General features: G+C 45.3%; 1 protein-coding gene across 1 annotated transcript in view; it reads left to right on the top strand.

The window, feature by feature from the left end:
* The first annotated feature begins 4,315 nt into the window (after positions 1–4,315).
* The window catches only part of NCBP3 (nuclear cap binding subunit 3), a 29,303-nt gene continuing 17,027 nt past the window's right edge, over positions 4,316–16,591 (top strand). The window contains exons 1-4 of the mRNA XM_055403862.2: positions 4,316–4,522; positions 6,476–6,541; positions 8,392–8,497; positions 16,368–16,493. Coding sequence (XP_055259837.1) covers positions 4,346–4,522; positions 6,476–6,541; positions 8,392–8,497; positions 16,368–16,493 — 475 coding nt within the window. The 5' untranslated portion in view covers positions 4,316–4,345. The remainder of the gene's footprint in view (positions 4,523–6,475; positions 6,542–8,391; positions 8,498–16,367; positions 16,494–16,591) is intronic.

Genomic DNA, 16,591 nt, shown 5'->3' with positions numbered 1-16,591 from the left:
CACCCTTGGCATATGGTCAGATGTCTGGTCCATCTCCTACAAGACTGGAAACAGGGCTCAGGGGTTGCAGCCTTGTCCACTGACTGTGTCACTCCCTGATCTGCCATGGTGAAGACTATTCAAAAAGCATCTTTCAACTAAATCACAAAAACAGGGCCTCAGTCCCACCCATCCCCCACTTTGGGAATCCCATTCTATCCACTTGATCCCTAGGAAGCTCCTTCACTGACCTGTATATCTCTGGCCTTTGCCGGTCATCACCTCCCGCTCCTCAGCCTTCTAACTAACTCAGGTCTCCCCTTAACCATTACCCAATTTCTACTCCGTTGGCTCTCTGAAAGCTGATGCTCCACACTCCCAGGCACTCCAAAAGAACCCCTTTTGCCTTCTCACTCAGACACCCTCTGCACAGTCTCCATCTTCCCTCTTGCTGCCTGGCTCACTCTGCCCCGTCCTCAACAGGGCTGGTCGCTGCTTGGCCCAGCCACAGCACATGCCCTTGGCTGATACTCTCTGTGCTGGCAGCCTGTTGGCCCGCTGGTCTTTTGGTCTCAAGACCAACCCCCGTGGCCCAGGCACAGGCCCACACTGAAGGAATGATCTCACAACAACAGGGAACCGAAACATGGGAAGGAGCTGGTTAAATTTCTCTACCCTCAGGCTCCCCCAGGTCCAGGGGATCAGCCTTGATGCGAGGAGCTTTCCCGGGAGAGAATCTGCATAGTCTCAGATGCCCTGGTCTTCTTTCAGCTAATCTTGCCAGCTTCCACCTACCTTCCTGAGAAACTACACCCCAAAAGGGAGAAAGGGCTCCCAGCTGTGGTTTGCCCTCTCCCATTCTCAATTCAGCCTAAACAGCAGTTATCAATGTAGCTACATGCTAGAATTTCCTAGGGAGCTTTTTTATAAAAAACTTAACTATTCAAAAATATTTATTTATTTGGCTGTGCCAGGTCTAATTTGTGGCACGTGGCTCTTCCTTGTGACATACAAGCTCTAGTTCCCTGACCAGGAATCAAACCCAGGCCCCATGTATTGGGAGTGCAGAGTCTTAACCACTGGACCATCAGGAAGTCCCTCCTAGGGAACTTTTTAAAAAAAATCATCCACCCCTAGAGATTCTGATTTAATTGATCTGGGATGTCATCTGGGTGTCAAGGTTTTGTTGCTGTTTTAACAGACTTTATTTTTTGAAACAGTTTGAGGTTGACAGAGAAACTGAGTAGAAAGGACAGAATCCCATACACTCTCTCACCCCCGCCCCGACCCAATTTCCCCTGCTAGCAACATCTTGCCTTAATGTGGTACACTTGTTATAACAGATGAGATAATATCCATACATTATTATTAACTGAAGTCCACAGTTTACTGTGGGGTTCACTTTTTGCTTTGTACCTTCTGTGAGTTTTGAAAAATGTATGTCATGCATCCACCATTACAGTTTCATACAGAATAGTTTCACTGCCCTAAGAATTCCTTGTATTCTACTTGTTTATCCCTCCCTCACCACCACCACCTCCCCTTACCGCCATCTCCCCCGTGCTTGGCAACCACTTGTCCTTTTTTACTGGACTCAGTATATAATCCTTTCAGCATCTAGATGATTTAAACTTCAATTATTTTAGAAATTAAATTGGCATATTCCATTGTATAGGTTTAAGGTGTGCATGATGTTGATCTGATACGTTTTGCCAACATCCGCTGGATCATGGAGAAAGCAAGAGAGTTCCAGAAAAACATCTATTTCTGCTTCACTGACTATGCCAAAGCCTTTGACTGTGTGGATCACAATAAACTGTGGAAAATTCTGGAAGAGATGGGAATACCAGACCACCTGACCTGCCTCTTGAGAAACCTGTATGCAGGTCAGGAAGCAACAGTTAGAACTGGACATGGAACAACAGACTGGTTCCAAATAGGAAAAGGAGAACGTCAAGGCTGTATATTGTCACCCTGCTTATTTAACTTCTATGCAGAGTACATCATGAGAAACGCTGGGCTGGAAGAAGCACAAGCTGGAATCAAGATTGCTGGGAGAAATATCAATAACCTCAGATATGCAGATGACACCACCCTTATGGCAGAAAGTGAAGAGGAACTCAAAAGCCTCTTGATGAAAGTGAAAGAGGAGAGTGAAAAGGTTGGCTTGAAGCTCAACATTCAGAAAACAAAGATCATGGCATCTGGTCCCATCACTTCATGGGAAATAGCTGGGGAAACAGTGGAAACAGTGTCAGACTTAATTTTTTTGGGCTCCAAAATCACTGCGGATGCTGACTGCAGCCATGAAATTAAAAGCCGCTTACTCCTTGGAAGGAAAGTTATGACCAACCTAGATAGCATATTAAAAAGCAGAGACATTACTTTGCCAACAAAGGTCCGTCTAGTCAAGGCTATGGTTTTTCCCGTGGTCATGTATGGATGTAAGAGTTCGACAGTGAAGAAAGCTGATCGCCGAAGAATTGATGCTTTTGAACTGTGGTGCTGGAGAAGACTCTTGAGAGTCCCTTGGACTGCAAGGAGATCCAACCAGTCCATTCCAAAGGAGATCAATCCTGGGTGTTCATTGGAAGGACCAATGCTAAAGCTGAAACTGCAATACTTTGGCCACCTCATGCGACAAGTTGACTCACTGGAAAAGACTCTGATGCTGGGAGGGATTGGGGGCAGGAGGAGAAGGGGACGACAGAGAATGAGATGGCTGGATGGCATCACTGACTCGATGGACATGAGTCTGAGTGAACTCCGGGAGTTGGTGATGGACAGGGAGGCCTGGCGTGCTGTGATTCATGGGGTCGCAAAGAGTCGGACACGACTGAGCAACTGAACTGAACTGAACTGAAGAGTGCCATTGTGACAGGAGCTAACACCTCTGTCTTTTTACATAATTATTCTTTCTTTTTTTGAGAGGAATAGAGTAGCTTTGTTACTCTTCCAGGCAAAGGGGGAACGCAGTAGGCTAGCACCTCAAGAGCTGCGCCCCCTTCCCTGGTGAGTAGGGAGTAGGGAGAGGTTATATAATCACTGTTGTTTTTCAGTTGATCAGTCGTGTCCGACTCTCTGCAACCCCATGGACTGCAGCACGCCAGGCTTCCCTGTCCTTCACCATCTCCTGGAGCTGGCTCAAACTGATGTCCACTGAGTTGGTGATGCTATCGAACCATCCCGTCCTCTGTCGTTCCCGTCTCCTCCTGCCTTCAGCCTTTCCCAGCATCAGGGTCTTTTCTAACGAGTCGGCTCTTCGCATCAGGTGGCCAAAGTATTGGAGTTTCAACTTCAGCATCAGTCCTTCCAATGACTATTCAGGACTAATTTCCTTTAGGATTGACTTGTTGGATCTCCTTGCAGTCCAAGGGACTCTCAAGAGTCTTCTCTGACACCACAGTTCAAAAGCATCAATTCTTCGGCACTCAGCTTTCTTTATAGTCCAACTCTCACATCCATACACGACTACTGGAAAAACTATAACTTTGACTAGATGGACCTTTGTCGGCAAAGTGATGTTTCTGCTTTTTAATACCTGTTTAGGTTTGTCGTCGGAGAAGGCAATGGCACGCCACTCCAGTGCTCTTGCCTAGAAAATCGCATGGACAGAGGAGCCCGGTAGGCTGCAGTCCATGGGGTCACTACTAGTCGGACACCACTGAGCGACTTCACTTTCACTTTTCACTTTCATGCATTGGAGAAGGAAATGGCAACCCACTCCAGTGTTCTTGCCTGGAGAATCCCAGGGACGGCTGAGCCTGGTGGGCTGCCGTCTATGGGGTCGCACAGAGTCGGACACGACTGAAGGGACTTAGCAGCAGCAGCAGCAGGTTTGTCATAGCTTTTCTTCCAAGGAGCAAGCGTCTTTTAACTTCGTGGCTGCAGTCACAGTCCGCAGTGATTTTGGAGCCCAAGAAAATAAAACCTGTCACTGTTTCCAGTTTTTCCCCATCTATTTGCATAAAATGATGGAACTGGATACCATGATCTTAGTTTTCTGAATGCTGAGTTTTAAGCCAGCTTTTTCACTCTCCTCTTTCACCCTCATCAAGAGGGGGTGTAGCTATTTTCTAAGCCCAGACTGCACTAGGCAGTCCGCCCAGGCACGGTCCCCTCCATCAGGCCCTGCCCGGGTGGCCCTGCCCGGGTTTCCCAGTCGGTCCCGCCTCCTCTTCTCCAGATACAGCTCCAACCGGCCCCGCGTCCCTCCAGCCACCAGGGGCCGCCGGCGCCTAAGAAGGCTTTCTGGCCGCAGAAGGCGACGCTCTAGGTAGCGGCGGCTGCTCCGTGGCCGGTAGCAGCGGCGCTCTAGCCCGCAGTGTGCCGGGCGGGCTCTCAGTGGTGCGGCCGGCGGGCGGCGATGGCGGCCGTACGGGGCCTGCGAGTGTCGGTGAAGGCGGAGGCCCCGGCGGGGCCGGCCTTGGGGCTCCCGTCGCCTGAAGCGGGTCTGGACCGAGGCGAGCCGGAGCCCATGGAGGTGGAGGAGGGCGAACTGGAGGTCGTGCCGGTTCGGCGCTCGCTGAAGGAACTGATCCCGGTACGGGCCGGGGGCGGGGGCGAGGAGGAGGTCGCAGCGCGAGTGTCCCGCGCCCGAGCGGCCCGGAAGGGGAGGCGGCCGGGGCCGGGGGAAGTCTGCGGGAGGGGGCACCGGGGGAGCGCCCGGGGGCGCGGGCGCCGGACTGGAGCAGAGACGGGGCAGCGAGAGAAAGGACGCCCGGGCGCCCGGAAATGGGTGTTCAGGGGGTTTGGGGAGGAGGGGTCGGAGAGACTGGGGGGAGGGTGGTTGAGGACACCCCTTTCGCTGCCCCTCCGAGCCGCTCTGTGCAAGAAGGCGAGTGAGGAGGGGTAGGGCTTGTCTGGGGGGTGCGGTTTGAGATAAAGAGGGAGCACCCCCCGGGCGGGGACGCAACCTGGAGCGGCCCAGAAGGAACTGTCGGGGAGGGGGGCGCGGGCATCCTGCTCAGGTTAGCTGGTGTTTGTTAAACAGAGCGCCCGCGGTTTCCCTCGGGAGGGCTGGGCTTGTCAGCTGCAGAAACTCAGTGTTTCTGTTGTGAATTGAGGGTCATCTCGTCCCCGCGCGCCTCCACTGCTACACGGTGCCTCCTGCATCTCACCCTTCGTGGAATCAGAACATCAGCGAGCCAGCGGTGGTCCTTGGTCCCTCTCTTCTGTCACAGTAGGAATGACGAGAGGTGTTTTGCTTGTGGTTTGGTGGTCCGATGTCGAGTTCTTAGGGCTGGTCTCAGGCCTGCGTGGCTCCTTTCCTGTATTGGTACTAAATTTCTCATCTGACCTGGTCCACTTTTTACCACATGTCTGCAAGTGTTGCTTTTAAACTGAAATTACGGAAGAAGGTTTTTTAAAAAATGTAGGAGCACTACAGATTGTAAATTATAATGACTCTGGCAACAACAGTTAGCATAGTGGTTTACATGTTATCATTTAAATATCACGGAAGTTGTGAAGTATATGTTGTCATCCCTTCATTCATTCCGTTGGACGTGTACTGTTGTGTCCCCACACTCTGTGGCAGGCACAGTCCTCACCACTTGATCAAGGTCAAGATCAGACTCTGTCCTGGAGTTTATGTTCCAGTTGGGGGCCACAAGTTAACTAATAATTTCCCATAGTGGTGAATGCTGTGGAGAGAATAAAACATGTTAATGGGATGGAAGAGTACAGAGGGAAGCTGTGGAGAGCGGGAAGCTGTGGAGAGCAGGATCACCAGGAAAGTCCTCTGAGATAGTGACATTTCAGCTGGACCCTAAGTGACAGAAAGGAACCAGCCATGTGCAGATCTGGAAGAGTTTGTTCCTAGCAGGGGCAACTTAGTAAACCCAGAGGCTCTGAGATGGGAACAAGATTGTTTTATTGGAGAAACGGAAAGTTCTGTAGCATAAGTGGGAGAGCAGTAAAAGAGCGCAGAAAGGTAGGCAGATGCCACAAAAGAAACCTAGGTCCAGAGAGGTCAGGGGACTCATGCAGTGTCTTGTAACCAGTGAACCTTAGAGCTGTGATTTGAGTCCCCCGGCTGCCAAATCTCATCCTGTTTTCATTGCATGGTGTAGCATTTCCCCCAGAAGGTTGAGGTGAGCCTGGACTTTCTGCGTTTCAGTGAAGACTTGTGCCCCATCTGGTGGCCTGGCACAATGAATTTGTCCAGTCTGGGCTGGGGAGATGAGTGACTGTACCTCATCTTGGATATTTCTCACGAATGCCTTTGGATTTTTCATTTACACGGATACCTTCAGTAGATGGAATTACTTTAGTTTGTGGACAGGCTCTGATTTAGAAAAAGCTTCTCGGTAGAGTGGTTGATTGCTACCATGGAGTCGCTGGGACAGGCTTCCTCATAATAAAGGGTTGTCAGGGTGGGAACAGATTGCTGAAAAGAAGACTATCCAGAAGGAATGGGTTGTCAGGCTGTTGTTTATCATGCTCTTGTCCTCAGTTGCCTGTTAGCATTTCTCACCCATCCCCTTCGTGTTAGGACACAAGCAGAAGATATGAAAACAAGGCTGGCAGCTTCATCACCGGAATTGATGTCACCTCCAAGGTAAGATACACCATGATTCATTTATTCATTTTGAGAAGCGGTTGAACTTTATGAGCAAGTCCCTAGGACTTGTAGAACAGCAGTTATTCTTTACCACCTTTTTTTGTTGTTGTTGGATTAAGCCTTTTTAAGTTTATATTTTGTGTTTCACGATGATGCCTGAGAACATTCAGGCAGCATTTGTGTTCTTGAATCCATGAGAAGATAAAATCACTAGACGCCTGTGCTTAACCATGTCCAAGAAAAATTTCTGTTTGTTCCTTTTACACATATACGTATTTGGCTATGTCACGTCTTAGTTGTGGCATGTGGGATCTTTTGTTGCCGAGCACAGGCTTAGTTGCCCCACAGCATGTGGGATCTTAGTTCCCCGACCAGGATAGAACCTGGGTCCCCTGGATTGGCAGGCGGATGTCCCTATCCATTTTTTTTTAAAAATGTGTAAACTGTTTCCACTTTAAATGAAGCAAAGCATAAAAGTGTCTGGCACATAGTAGGCCTTTAGTAAATGTCTTTATTCCTCACTGATTGAGGCCTAGAAAAATAGGCTTTCATGAATATGTGGCTAAACTTTGAAGGCCAAGTGGACTGAACTGTTTTCAGTGCCTGGGAGTATTGCCTTTTATCTGGTGATTGCTATTACTAGATTACCAGCTTCATTGCAACTCTTCACAGAACCAGACATATTATTTTCCTTACAATCAGCATTATTTGTTGCTTTAATTGGTGATGATATTCAGCTTAAACATTCTGATTTTAATGTGTGCCATTTAAAGAGTTGAATTAAAACTCTGAAGAAATAACACTGTGTTACTATATTGGATGTATGAAAGCAAAAATAAGTATGTCATGCTTTCTTTTTTGTGTTTTATCTGGGTCTCAATCTGTCTCAAATTGCTTAAAGGCAAAAAGAAAGAACTGATCATCTTTTTTGACAGGAAAATAGAATGAAGTGAAGGTGTTTTCTTACTGAAACTGAAAAAGCAGTATGTAATCCTGTTCTTAAGCCTACATTTTTTGAAACAAATATATGGGGGAAAGGGTGGTAGCCAAGAATTGGTACTTTGGTTGTTACCAAAGGAAGGTAAACTAGTTGTTTCCAGTGGGAAGACTTCAGTGGAGAAAATTAACATAACTATTGGGAAATAACAGAAGTGTTGCTGCCTTACCAATCCCCACAAGCTTTCTATAGTCAGACCTTCAATTAGTGTGGCAGAGTCAATATACAATTAGTGAAGGTTCCAAAGAGCTATCAGAAACCCACAGTTGGACCTGGGTATATTTTAGCTCTTGGGGGAAAAAAAAATTAGGAAGCTGATTATTTGGTTTTTCAGAAAGCATCAGTGCTTCTTGTCACTTCAAGATGAAAACTGGCAATTCTGTGGACACAAGTTTAGAATAGAGGAGAGAGTTTCTTGGCTTCAGTGTTATTTTTAAACACAGAAAAAGCTTTGGGGAGTGGACTGCTCAGGCAGACATAATGCGATAGGAGTGATAACCATGCCCACAGACGATGTGAAATGGGGGCGGTGGTGGGGCTTCTAGAAATAGCGCTGAGATCTGCCCCTCACTATCTGAAGTGCCCCTGGCAAACGTTTTAACTTTGTGCCTCGGTTTCTGCACAGATACCTTGATAGGCACTGAGTCATCCTAGAGATTATGACAAATGGCAGCACCGTCAGCGTCCACTCTCCCAGTCATTGTGAATACCCTGTTCTTTGCAAAAATGAGGAAAGGCACAATGGTGTTTGTATCTTCTGAGTTACTTGTTGCCGATGTATCATTTGGTGTTTGTGATTTAACTCTCCTCCACATTTCACTTCTTTGGCTTTTTTTTCTCTACCTTCTAGGAGGCGATTGAAAAGAAGGAACAGCGAGCCAAGCGCTTCCATTTTCGATCAGAAGTAAATCTTGCCCAAAGAAACGTAGCCTTGGACCGAGACATGATGAAGAAAGGTACAGGGTGTTTGGGGGGAGTTTTCCACAGTGTGCTTGCCACAGCCTTGTGCTTCTGGCCTCACCTCACATGGAACTCGTGAATTCGCCACTTCTGAGGTGGCCTGTTAATGATGAGCTGCATTAGCTATGTATCAGTGTTATTTTTGTTTGTGTGTATATTCATTTGGCTGTGTCAGGACTTTCAGGAGACTGTCTAAGGAGCCCCAGAGAACATCATGGAGTGGGTAGCAGATTGGCGATTAGAACTGTGACTCTGTAGGACTCTTACTCATATTCTGCTTTATTGTAGAAATGTTTGCTTCTCTTTGCCTTTAAATGTAGCAGGAGTGTATCGCAGTGAGACTGTTAGAGGAGTCAGATTTGTGAGGGATACCGTTAATACTTCTGTTGATACAGGTTAGTGATTTTACTTTATTTTTGTGTTTTGTTAGGGTTAAGTATTTTGATTCCTGAAACTCACCCTGAATTCTTAAATATAATAACCTACCCCAGTTTTTGAAGACAGTTTATAAATAGAAGGGAAAATTATTGCTTCCCTTTTAGTGAGTTCACAGCCATGTTTATTATTCCTTAAATGCAAATGATCTCCCTTTGTTGTATTTGCAAATTTGAGACTTGGTGAAGGGCTTAATAGGCAGCCATCTGAGTGCACGTTAAAGGTCTTTGCTCTGCTGTGTGAGTTTCTCTAGGTTTGCCTATTTGACAAAAACATGTTGAATGAATGAAAGAACAGCTACTGTTTGTTGGGAACTTGCTCTCTTACAAGGCACTGTGTTAATTAGCACATTACATATTTGTTTTGTACTCATTTCTCACAACAACCCCACGAGGAATATATTTTTATCCCTATTTTACAAAGAAGGAAACAGGCTCAAAGAAATTAAATAAATGCGCAGGTTTACACAACTAGTAAAAGTGGAGTCAGGATTAGAACCCAGGTTTATCTGACTCTAAAGCCTTGCTCCTAACTGTTTTGCTCTGTTGCCTTACAGTGTATGACATGATAGCAGAGACCCAGGCCTCCTCTGTCCTTCCCAGTGGTCAGAGTAGCTCAACTCTGGATGCCACTTCACTGTTTTTATTCTGCATCGTGTTCAATTTGGAAACATGACCTTGCTTGCCTCTCAGGCTAGGTTTCCAGGCATCTCCTCCAGTGATTGTCTGTTTCAGGAAAAGTCCTGTGAAGGCCAGGGCCAGCTGTGCAGCTGGTCATTTGCCTGCACACTGGACCCACACAGACGTCTGAGGCCTCTTCCACAGCTCCACCTTGAAAGCACCGTAGTTTCACCACGCCTGTTTACTTCTAGTCGTGGGCGCATTCCATGTGACATCTTGCCTCTGATCTCGTTCATGCCTATCACCCTGCTGATTTGTCCTCCGTGTCCCACACTTTGGTTCAGATGTCATTCCCTCTGCAGCATCCCTAATTACCCACGTCAGTCTCTCTTCCCACCTGTGCTGGGGCTCTTCTGAGCCCGGAGCCCTCCTGGGATCCAGTCTCAGTTCTTTAGGGAACGTGGGCGAGTTAGTGAACCTTTTTAGGTCTCATTCTCTTTGTTCGTAAAATAGGAATGTGATACCCTCCTGAATAGGATCTCTTCTTTTGGGGTTAAATTTTAATTTAAAAAAAAATGCTTTTTGAAAAACAATCTTGATCTCATGATTCTGAAGATACTCATAAAAGACCATAGATCTCCCTGGACTATCAGTGGCTCATTACAACCTGTTCTTGGCCCAGAAGGCAGCATGGCTTCAGACTATGTTCTTGAACTGCAGAGAACCCTGCTGCCTTTCCCAGATCAGTTTAAATTAGAGTGGGGGGTAGGTTTGGATAAATCTCAGAGTTACTATTTTTTTATCTCCCCTGGTAATTCTGTTGTACAGTCAGGGTTAACTGTACCCTAAGAGCTTGGGTTCTGAAGCCTGACTGTATTCAAATCTTGACTTGTCACCTTCTAATTCTGTGATCTTAGGCAAGTTATTTAGCCTCTAAGAACCTCAGTATCTTCATCTGGAAATTCAGGTTAACGTAGTTCTTACAGGGTTGTTGGGAGGTTCTAACAAAATGTTAGGATTCCTAGAGTGGTGCCTGGCACATAGAAAATGTTAGTTATTATTTTCTGGCATTCTCCATCTTCCAGGCAGCCATTTAAGTGGCCCAGCCTCTTGTGAGAATGGGGACATTGGAATAAACATCTTGATTCCTGCAGCCACAGTAAGGTATCGGGTTATTTCTTCTTGTTAATATCAACAGTAATGAAATATACCATTCTGTAAGTGCTCTCCACCTGCCAGTCACTCTCCTGTGTGGTTAATGTACCCTTTCAGCAACCCCATTGCAGGGAAAGTTTTAGCATTTCTATTTTACTGGTGGGGAAAGGAAGATGCTGAGAGGTTGAGAAACTTGCCCAAGGTCCCACAGGGAGTAAGTAGCAAGACTGACTTAGAAGGCTGGTCTGACTGAAGCCTGTGTTTGTGGTGTGTCTGCTGGCTTCAGGGATGCAATGTGCTAGGCCAGTCTGTCCTGAATGACCTGCTACTCTTGAGTGACTGGGTGTTCAGCAGCTTGGATCTTTTTATCTCCAAGATCAGTGCCCTCATGGTTGGAAGGGACCTTAGGAGTCATCTGGGTCCCGTATCCTGCCCAGTGCTGCAGGCCTTTAGGCAAAGTTCCCAGTGGTCTCTGGCCTCTGCCTGAACAGTTCCTAGTGGTGGCATGAGAGCTATTGATGAAGCGGTCAGTCTTGTTTTTGGATACATCTTCATGTTGAAAAGAAATTGCTTTCTAGTAATTTCTGTTAGTTACTGCATAACTGTTAGAATAACATTTCTTCATTCACACAATAACTCTTCAGGTGAAGGAATGGACAGCCTGTTCCCTGGACTCTGTCACGTGACAAGACTCTCTGTTCTCCCTCCTTTAGAGCTTGCTCAGTTTCTTGCTATCCTTCGCCATGTGAGGTGCAGGTTCCGGATTAGGTTGGATTTGTGGAGTGCTTGGTAGGACTCTGACCATGGTCTCTGTTCTGGCCACTTCATAGTAGTCATCTTCCAGTCAACCAGAGCACCAGCAACCAATTCTTTTCCCCAGGAGCTGCACCCGTCGAAAGAGTCTTTCTCACTGTGTCCTTAAAAACCTGCCTTTTTATTTATCCCGATTAAGTTCCATCATGATTTCAAGAATCCGTTTCAGCCGGTGGAGTTATGTTCATTTTAATTCTGCCCTTCAACATTTTAGCTACGCTCCTCCATTTGGTATGGCTTCTGCATGTTCATCCAGTTGTTGGTAAATGTCAAACAGGATAATCCCATATCCTGCCATGACACACAGATCCATGAATGATAGTCTTATTCTATTTTCTGGCCCATCTCATTTTATTGTCATGGGGATCTAGATTACATGCCTTAATAAACTTGAGGTAGAATACCATCTGTGGTCTTCTTTGAATTTCTTGGCCTGCTAATCCAGTCAGGAAAGAGAAGAGGTTAGCTGGCTTGCTGCTTGGCTTGTCATTTCCTATGGGAAAGACTTGGTTTCGTAAGGGATCAGAGATTCTATCTAAGCTGTTTTTTTTTAATTTCTGAGAATGACAGTCTTTTTTGATCTGTTTGGGAATTTCTCTTTTCTTCTTTTATGAAAGTCAGTATGGGATTAGTCCTCAAGGATTTAAGGTACCTTGCTCCTTCCCTGCAAAATGGCAACCCACTCCAGTGTTCTTGCCTGGAGAATCCCAGGGACGGGGGAGCCTGGTGGGCTGCCGTCTGTGGGGTCACACAGAGTTGGACATGACTGAAGTGACTTAGCAGCAGCAGCAGCAGCTCCTTCCCTGCAACCTCTTAGAGATTATTTCCCGATTGTGAAATCACTGCTTCGTGTTTTAGTCAGTACAGTGAGGTATAACTCTAAACTAGATGGTTTGAATCTGTTAAAACTATTCCTTAGGGACTTCCCTGTCAGTCCAGCGATTAAGACTCTGTTGCCAATGCAGGGAGCATGGGTTCGATCCCTCATCAGGGAACTAAGATCCCATATGCCACAAGGCGATGCCAAAGATTAAAAAAAAACAAAACAACTATTTCTAAAGCCTTTGTCACCTGTGTTGGGTTTTGGTTCTTACTTAATGATAGCTGCTGCTGTCCACTAGTACTGTAGCAAAATTGATCAACAGTCCTGCCCTTTTTCCTGCATCATCTTCCCAAAGCAGTGTTGCTCCAAACACTTGTAAATAAAACCAACCGTCAGCATTTTTGTTGAGCCTGTTGGCTCTGGACTATAACCTTTTCTTCTGTAGATGTTAGACAGACAGTTCGTGTCCACCAAAGAACATTAGGAGAATGAAGTAAGAAGAAAAGTTGCCCACAGTCCACCACCCAAACCCATCATTGTCAGCATTTTGTGGGTTTCCTTCTAATCTTTTCTGAGTGTGGACTTTATTTTTGTTTTCCCCTTTGTAGTCCTGGTGCTTTCTTTCTCTTCACCTGACAGTCTGTCTTCGGCACTTTCTATGTTTTAGAGCCTGACATAGTTTTTCAGATTCTTACATCTATTCTCTTAGATTTGTTAATTTGCCCTTTACCCATCTCCCATTTGTGTTCTTTGTCAAGTCATGCTCAGCTAAGCTTTGCTGCTTTCTCTTTTCTTGGGATCACCTCTCATACTCTGAGTTACTGTATTTAGTGTCTTCCATGTTTTTTGATCATTCTGATCTTAGGCTTGGATGGCCTACTACTACTTTGGATTTTCAGAAATCTGCTTTCCTAAAAACTTGAGTTTTGTGTACTGTGCTTAGTTGCTCAGTCATGTCTGACTCTGTGACCCTACGGACTGTAGCCTGCCAGGCTCTTTTGTCCATGGGAATTCCCCAGGCAAGAATACTGGGTAGGTTGCCACATGCCCTCCTCCAGGGGATCTTCCCAACCCAGGATTCGAATCCAGGTCTCCCGCACTGCAGGCGGATTCTTGACCATCTGAGCTACCAAGGAGCCCTTCGTGTACTGCTGCTGCTGCTGCTGCTAAGTCACTTCAGTCGTGTCCGACTCTGTGCGACCCCATAGACGGCAGCCCACCAGGCTCCCCCGTCCCTGGGATTCTCCAGGCAAGAACACTGGAGTGGGTTGCCATTTCCTTCTCCAATGCATGAAGGTGAAAAGAGAAAGTGAAGTTGCTCAGTCATGTCTGACTCTTAGCCACCCCATGGACTGCAGCCCCCAGGCTCCTCCGTCCATGGGATTTTCCAGGCAAGAGTACTGGAGTGGGTTGCCATTGCCTTCTCCGTGTGTCCTGCTACCTGTCAGTAATTGGGATCTTCCCTGTGGAAGGGAAGATGATCCCCTTACGCCCTTCCTTGTAGTCCTCACTCGGTAAATGCCCAGTCCTCATTCCCCAGCTCATCTGTTTACTGCCACCCCAGCAGTTAGTCCTTGCCCATCAGCTGGGCTTAAATCTAGGTGCCATCTTTGTTGCTTTGTTTTATTTTAAGCAGTGACATTGTCAGCAAGGTGACGAAGTGTTGACATTCTGCTTTGGCAGGCTTCCGTCGTATCTTGAGCTCGTCTCACATATCATTAAATCCTTCTTCATATCAGCAAATCCAAGATATTTTTCTCCTGCTCCTTAATCTGTTTCCTCTGCCTTCACCCGGAGCTCTCCTTGTTGTTTGTTACCTTCTTCAGAATCAGCTCTTTACTTCTCATAGGATTTTTTTTCTTCCGAAATCATGGCACTTAGCTTGAAGAACTGAGAAAGTTCCCTGGGCTACCCCTTCAGTTTCCCACCCTGCATGTTAGAGTCACACTGTGCACGGCCAGTGTGGCTTCCATCTCATTTGGGTCTCTGCTCATGTTTCTTTTCTTTTTTTTTTCTTTTTTAATATTTATTTATGTATTTGTTTGTTTGACTATTCCAGGTCTTAGTTGCATCATGTGAACTCTTACTGAGGCATGTGGGATCTAATTCCCTGACCAGGGATCAGTCCTGCCCCCCTACATTTGGAGTGTGGAGTCTTAGCTCCTGGAGCACCAGGGAAGTCCTTCTGCTCATTGTTGTACTGCTGGGCACTGATAAGGATTAGTGCTAGGATTCATAAATCTTGATATCTCTGTCTTCATGAATCTGAGTTGGCAGAAAGATACTTACCCAATTTATTCTGGCCACATTGAAATGGGCTGCCATTAAACCCATCTTTTACTCTTCAAAATGACAACGAAAAGGAATTTTTGTCTGGAAGTGTTCATGTGTATTTCGGGTTTGTTTTAAATGAAATATATGACATATAAAAGCATCCTTAGGAGTCACGGATGTTGAATTCTTGACAGAACTGCTTTGGAGAAGCCGGGGAGAGAAGGGATACAGAGAGCTTACACGGGTCCTGGTATTATACGTAATGTTTTGTTTGCCTCAACATCGTTTTAGGAATTTAAGCATAAAGCTAGGTGGTGTATCTAAGGTATTTTTAAAAATATCTTTTCTTTGTTGATATATTTGTATATTTCACAATTAAAAAGATTAGATAATGTGCTTCAAGGGTTTACTAAAAAAGTTAACACACAGTTCTGGTAATACTGGGATTCCTTTTGACCACAGCCTTCAACCTTTCTTCCTTCCTAGAGGTAAGAGCTATTATCAGTGTGGATTGAATTATTCCAGCCTTTTTTTTCTAGATATTTGTGTAAATAAATATGTACCTTTAGAAAATATATGGTGATATTTATGATTTTTTAATGTATGTTATTTTTCTGCATCTTTTTTTTCACTCAGTAATGTGCCTTAGAATCTTTCCATGGTATGTGATAAATTGTTTTTAACTGCTTGCTTACTGTTCTGTGACTATCATATGGATAAACCATGATTCATTTGATATGGATAAGCCATAATTTATTACTTTGATAGCTACTGGGTTATTAAAATAGTGCTGCAGCGAACATCTTTGTGTGAGCCACTCTGTGAATCCATGTGTTAGAACAGATATTGAAGAGAATTCCTAAGCCCAGTTACATTTGTAATAGGTACTCTGAGTTGCCCTTCAGAGTGGCTGTGCCAGTTCACACTTCCACCAGCAGAGGCAGTGGCTCATTCTGCCACTAACCGATACCAAAAGACTTAAGGTAAACATCTGGTCAGTGGAAACTGATAATCTTGTCTTAAGATGGATTTTCCTGATTAGTAGTAAGGCCACCCATCTCTTGACGTGTTTATTGGCCTTTTTTTTTGTGTGTGTGTGTGAATTGCCTGCTCCTATCCTTTGCCCATTTCTGTTTGGGACTGTCATTTTCTTACTGGTTTGTAGGATTTCTTTATTTCAGTTTCAGACTTTGCTTTACATCCAGGGGCAGTGTCTCTTCTCTTCAGAATTGTTTGGACTAATACACATTTCTCTTTGACATACCTTTAAAAAATGTTAGAATCAGGTTATCAAGTTCAGTGTATAATCCTGTTGCATTTGATATTCCTTTAATCACTACAGGTCATTTTGAGGAGGAGGTATCATGTATATTATGAGCACCACTTGTTTAATCTTTCTCAGCCTAATAAACCCATTCTGAATTAAGTCATTTGTTTAATGCTCTTGTTGTGTGATAAAAACTTAAAGTTTGCCTTGCGGTCAAGTCTTATTTTCTCTTGAAATAATTGTCATCTCTTTCAGCATATTCTTTTTTTTTTTCTTGCCATGTGACATGTGGGATCTTAGTTCCCTGGCCAGATCTGGGACCTGTACCCCCTGCAGTAGAAGCATAGAGTCCTAACCACTGGACTGCTGTATTTTTCTTTAAAATACATATTATCTGAACTGTCATAAAGGGGTACTAGTGGGATGTGCAGCAGCAGGTGGGAAAATTCTCTCATCTTTTCTGTGTCCTATTTTCCTAGCAATCCCCAAAGTGAGACTGGAGACAATCTACATTTGTGGAGTAGATGAGATGAGCACCCAGGATGTCTTTTCCTATTTTAAAGAATATCCTCCAGCTCACATCGAGTGGTTGGATGATACCTCCTGTAAGTACCCCCAAGTGTTCTGTTGAATATGCTTTTGTATATGATTTTAAAATAATTCTTGCCATCTCAAATGGTGAATGATTGTGGCCAGACTGTGT

This window comes from Moschus berezovskii, chromosome 20, assembly GCF_049115385.1.
Source record: "Moschus berezovskii isolate FMDL1 chromosome 20, NW_MosBer_1.0, whole genome shotgun sequence".
Taxonomy (NCBI): Eukaryota; Metazoa; Chordata; class Mammalia; order Artiodactyla; family Moschidae; genus Moschus; species Moschus berezovskii.
The sequence above is the reverse complement of the archived record's forward strand: the minus strand, read 5'-3'. Positions and strand labels throughout refer to the sequence as shown.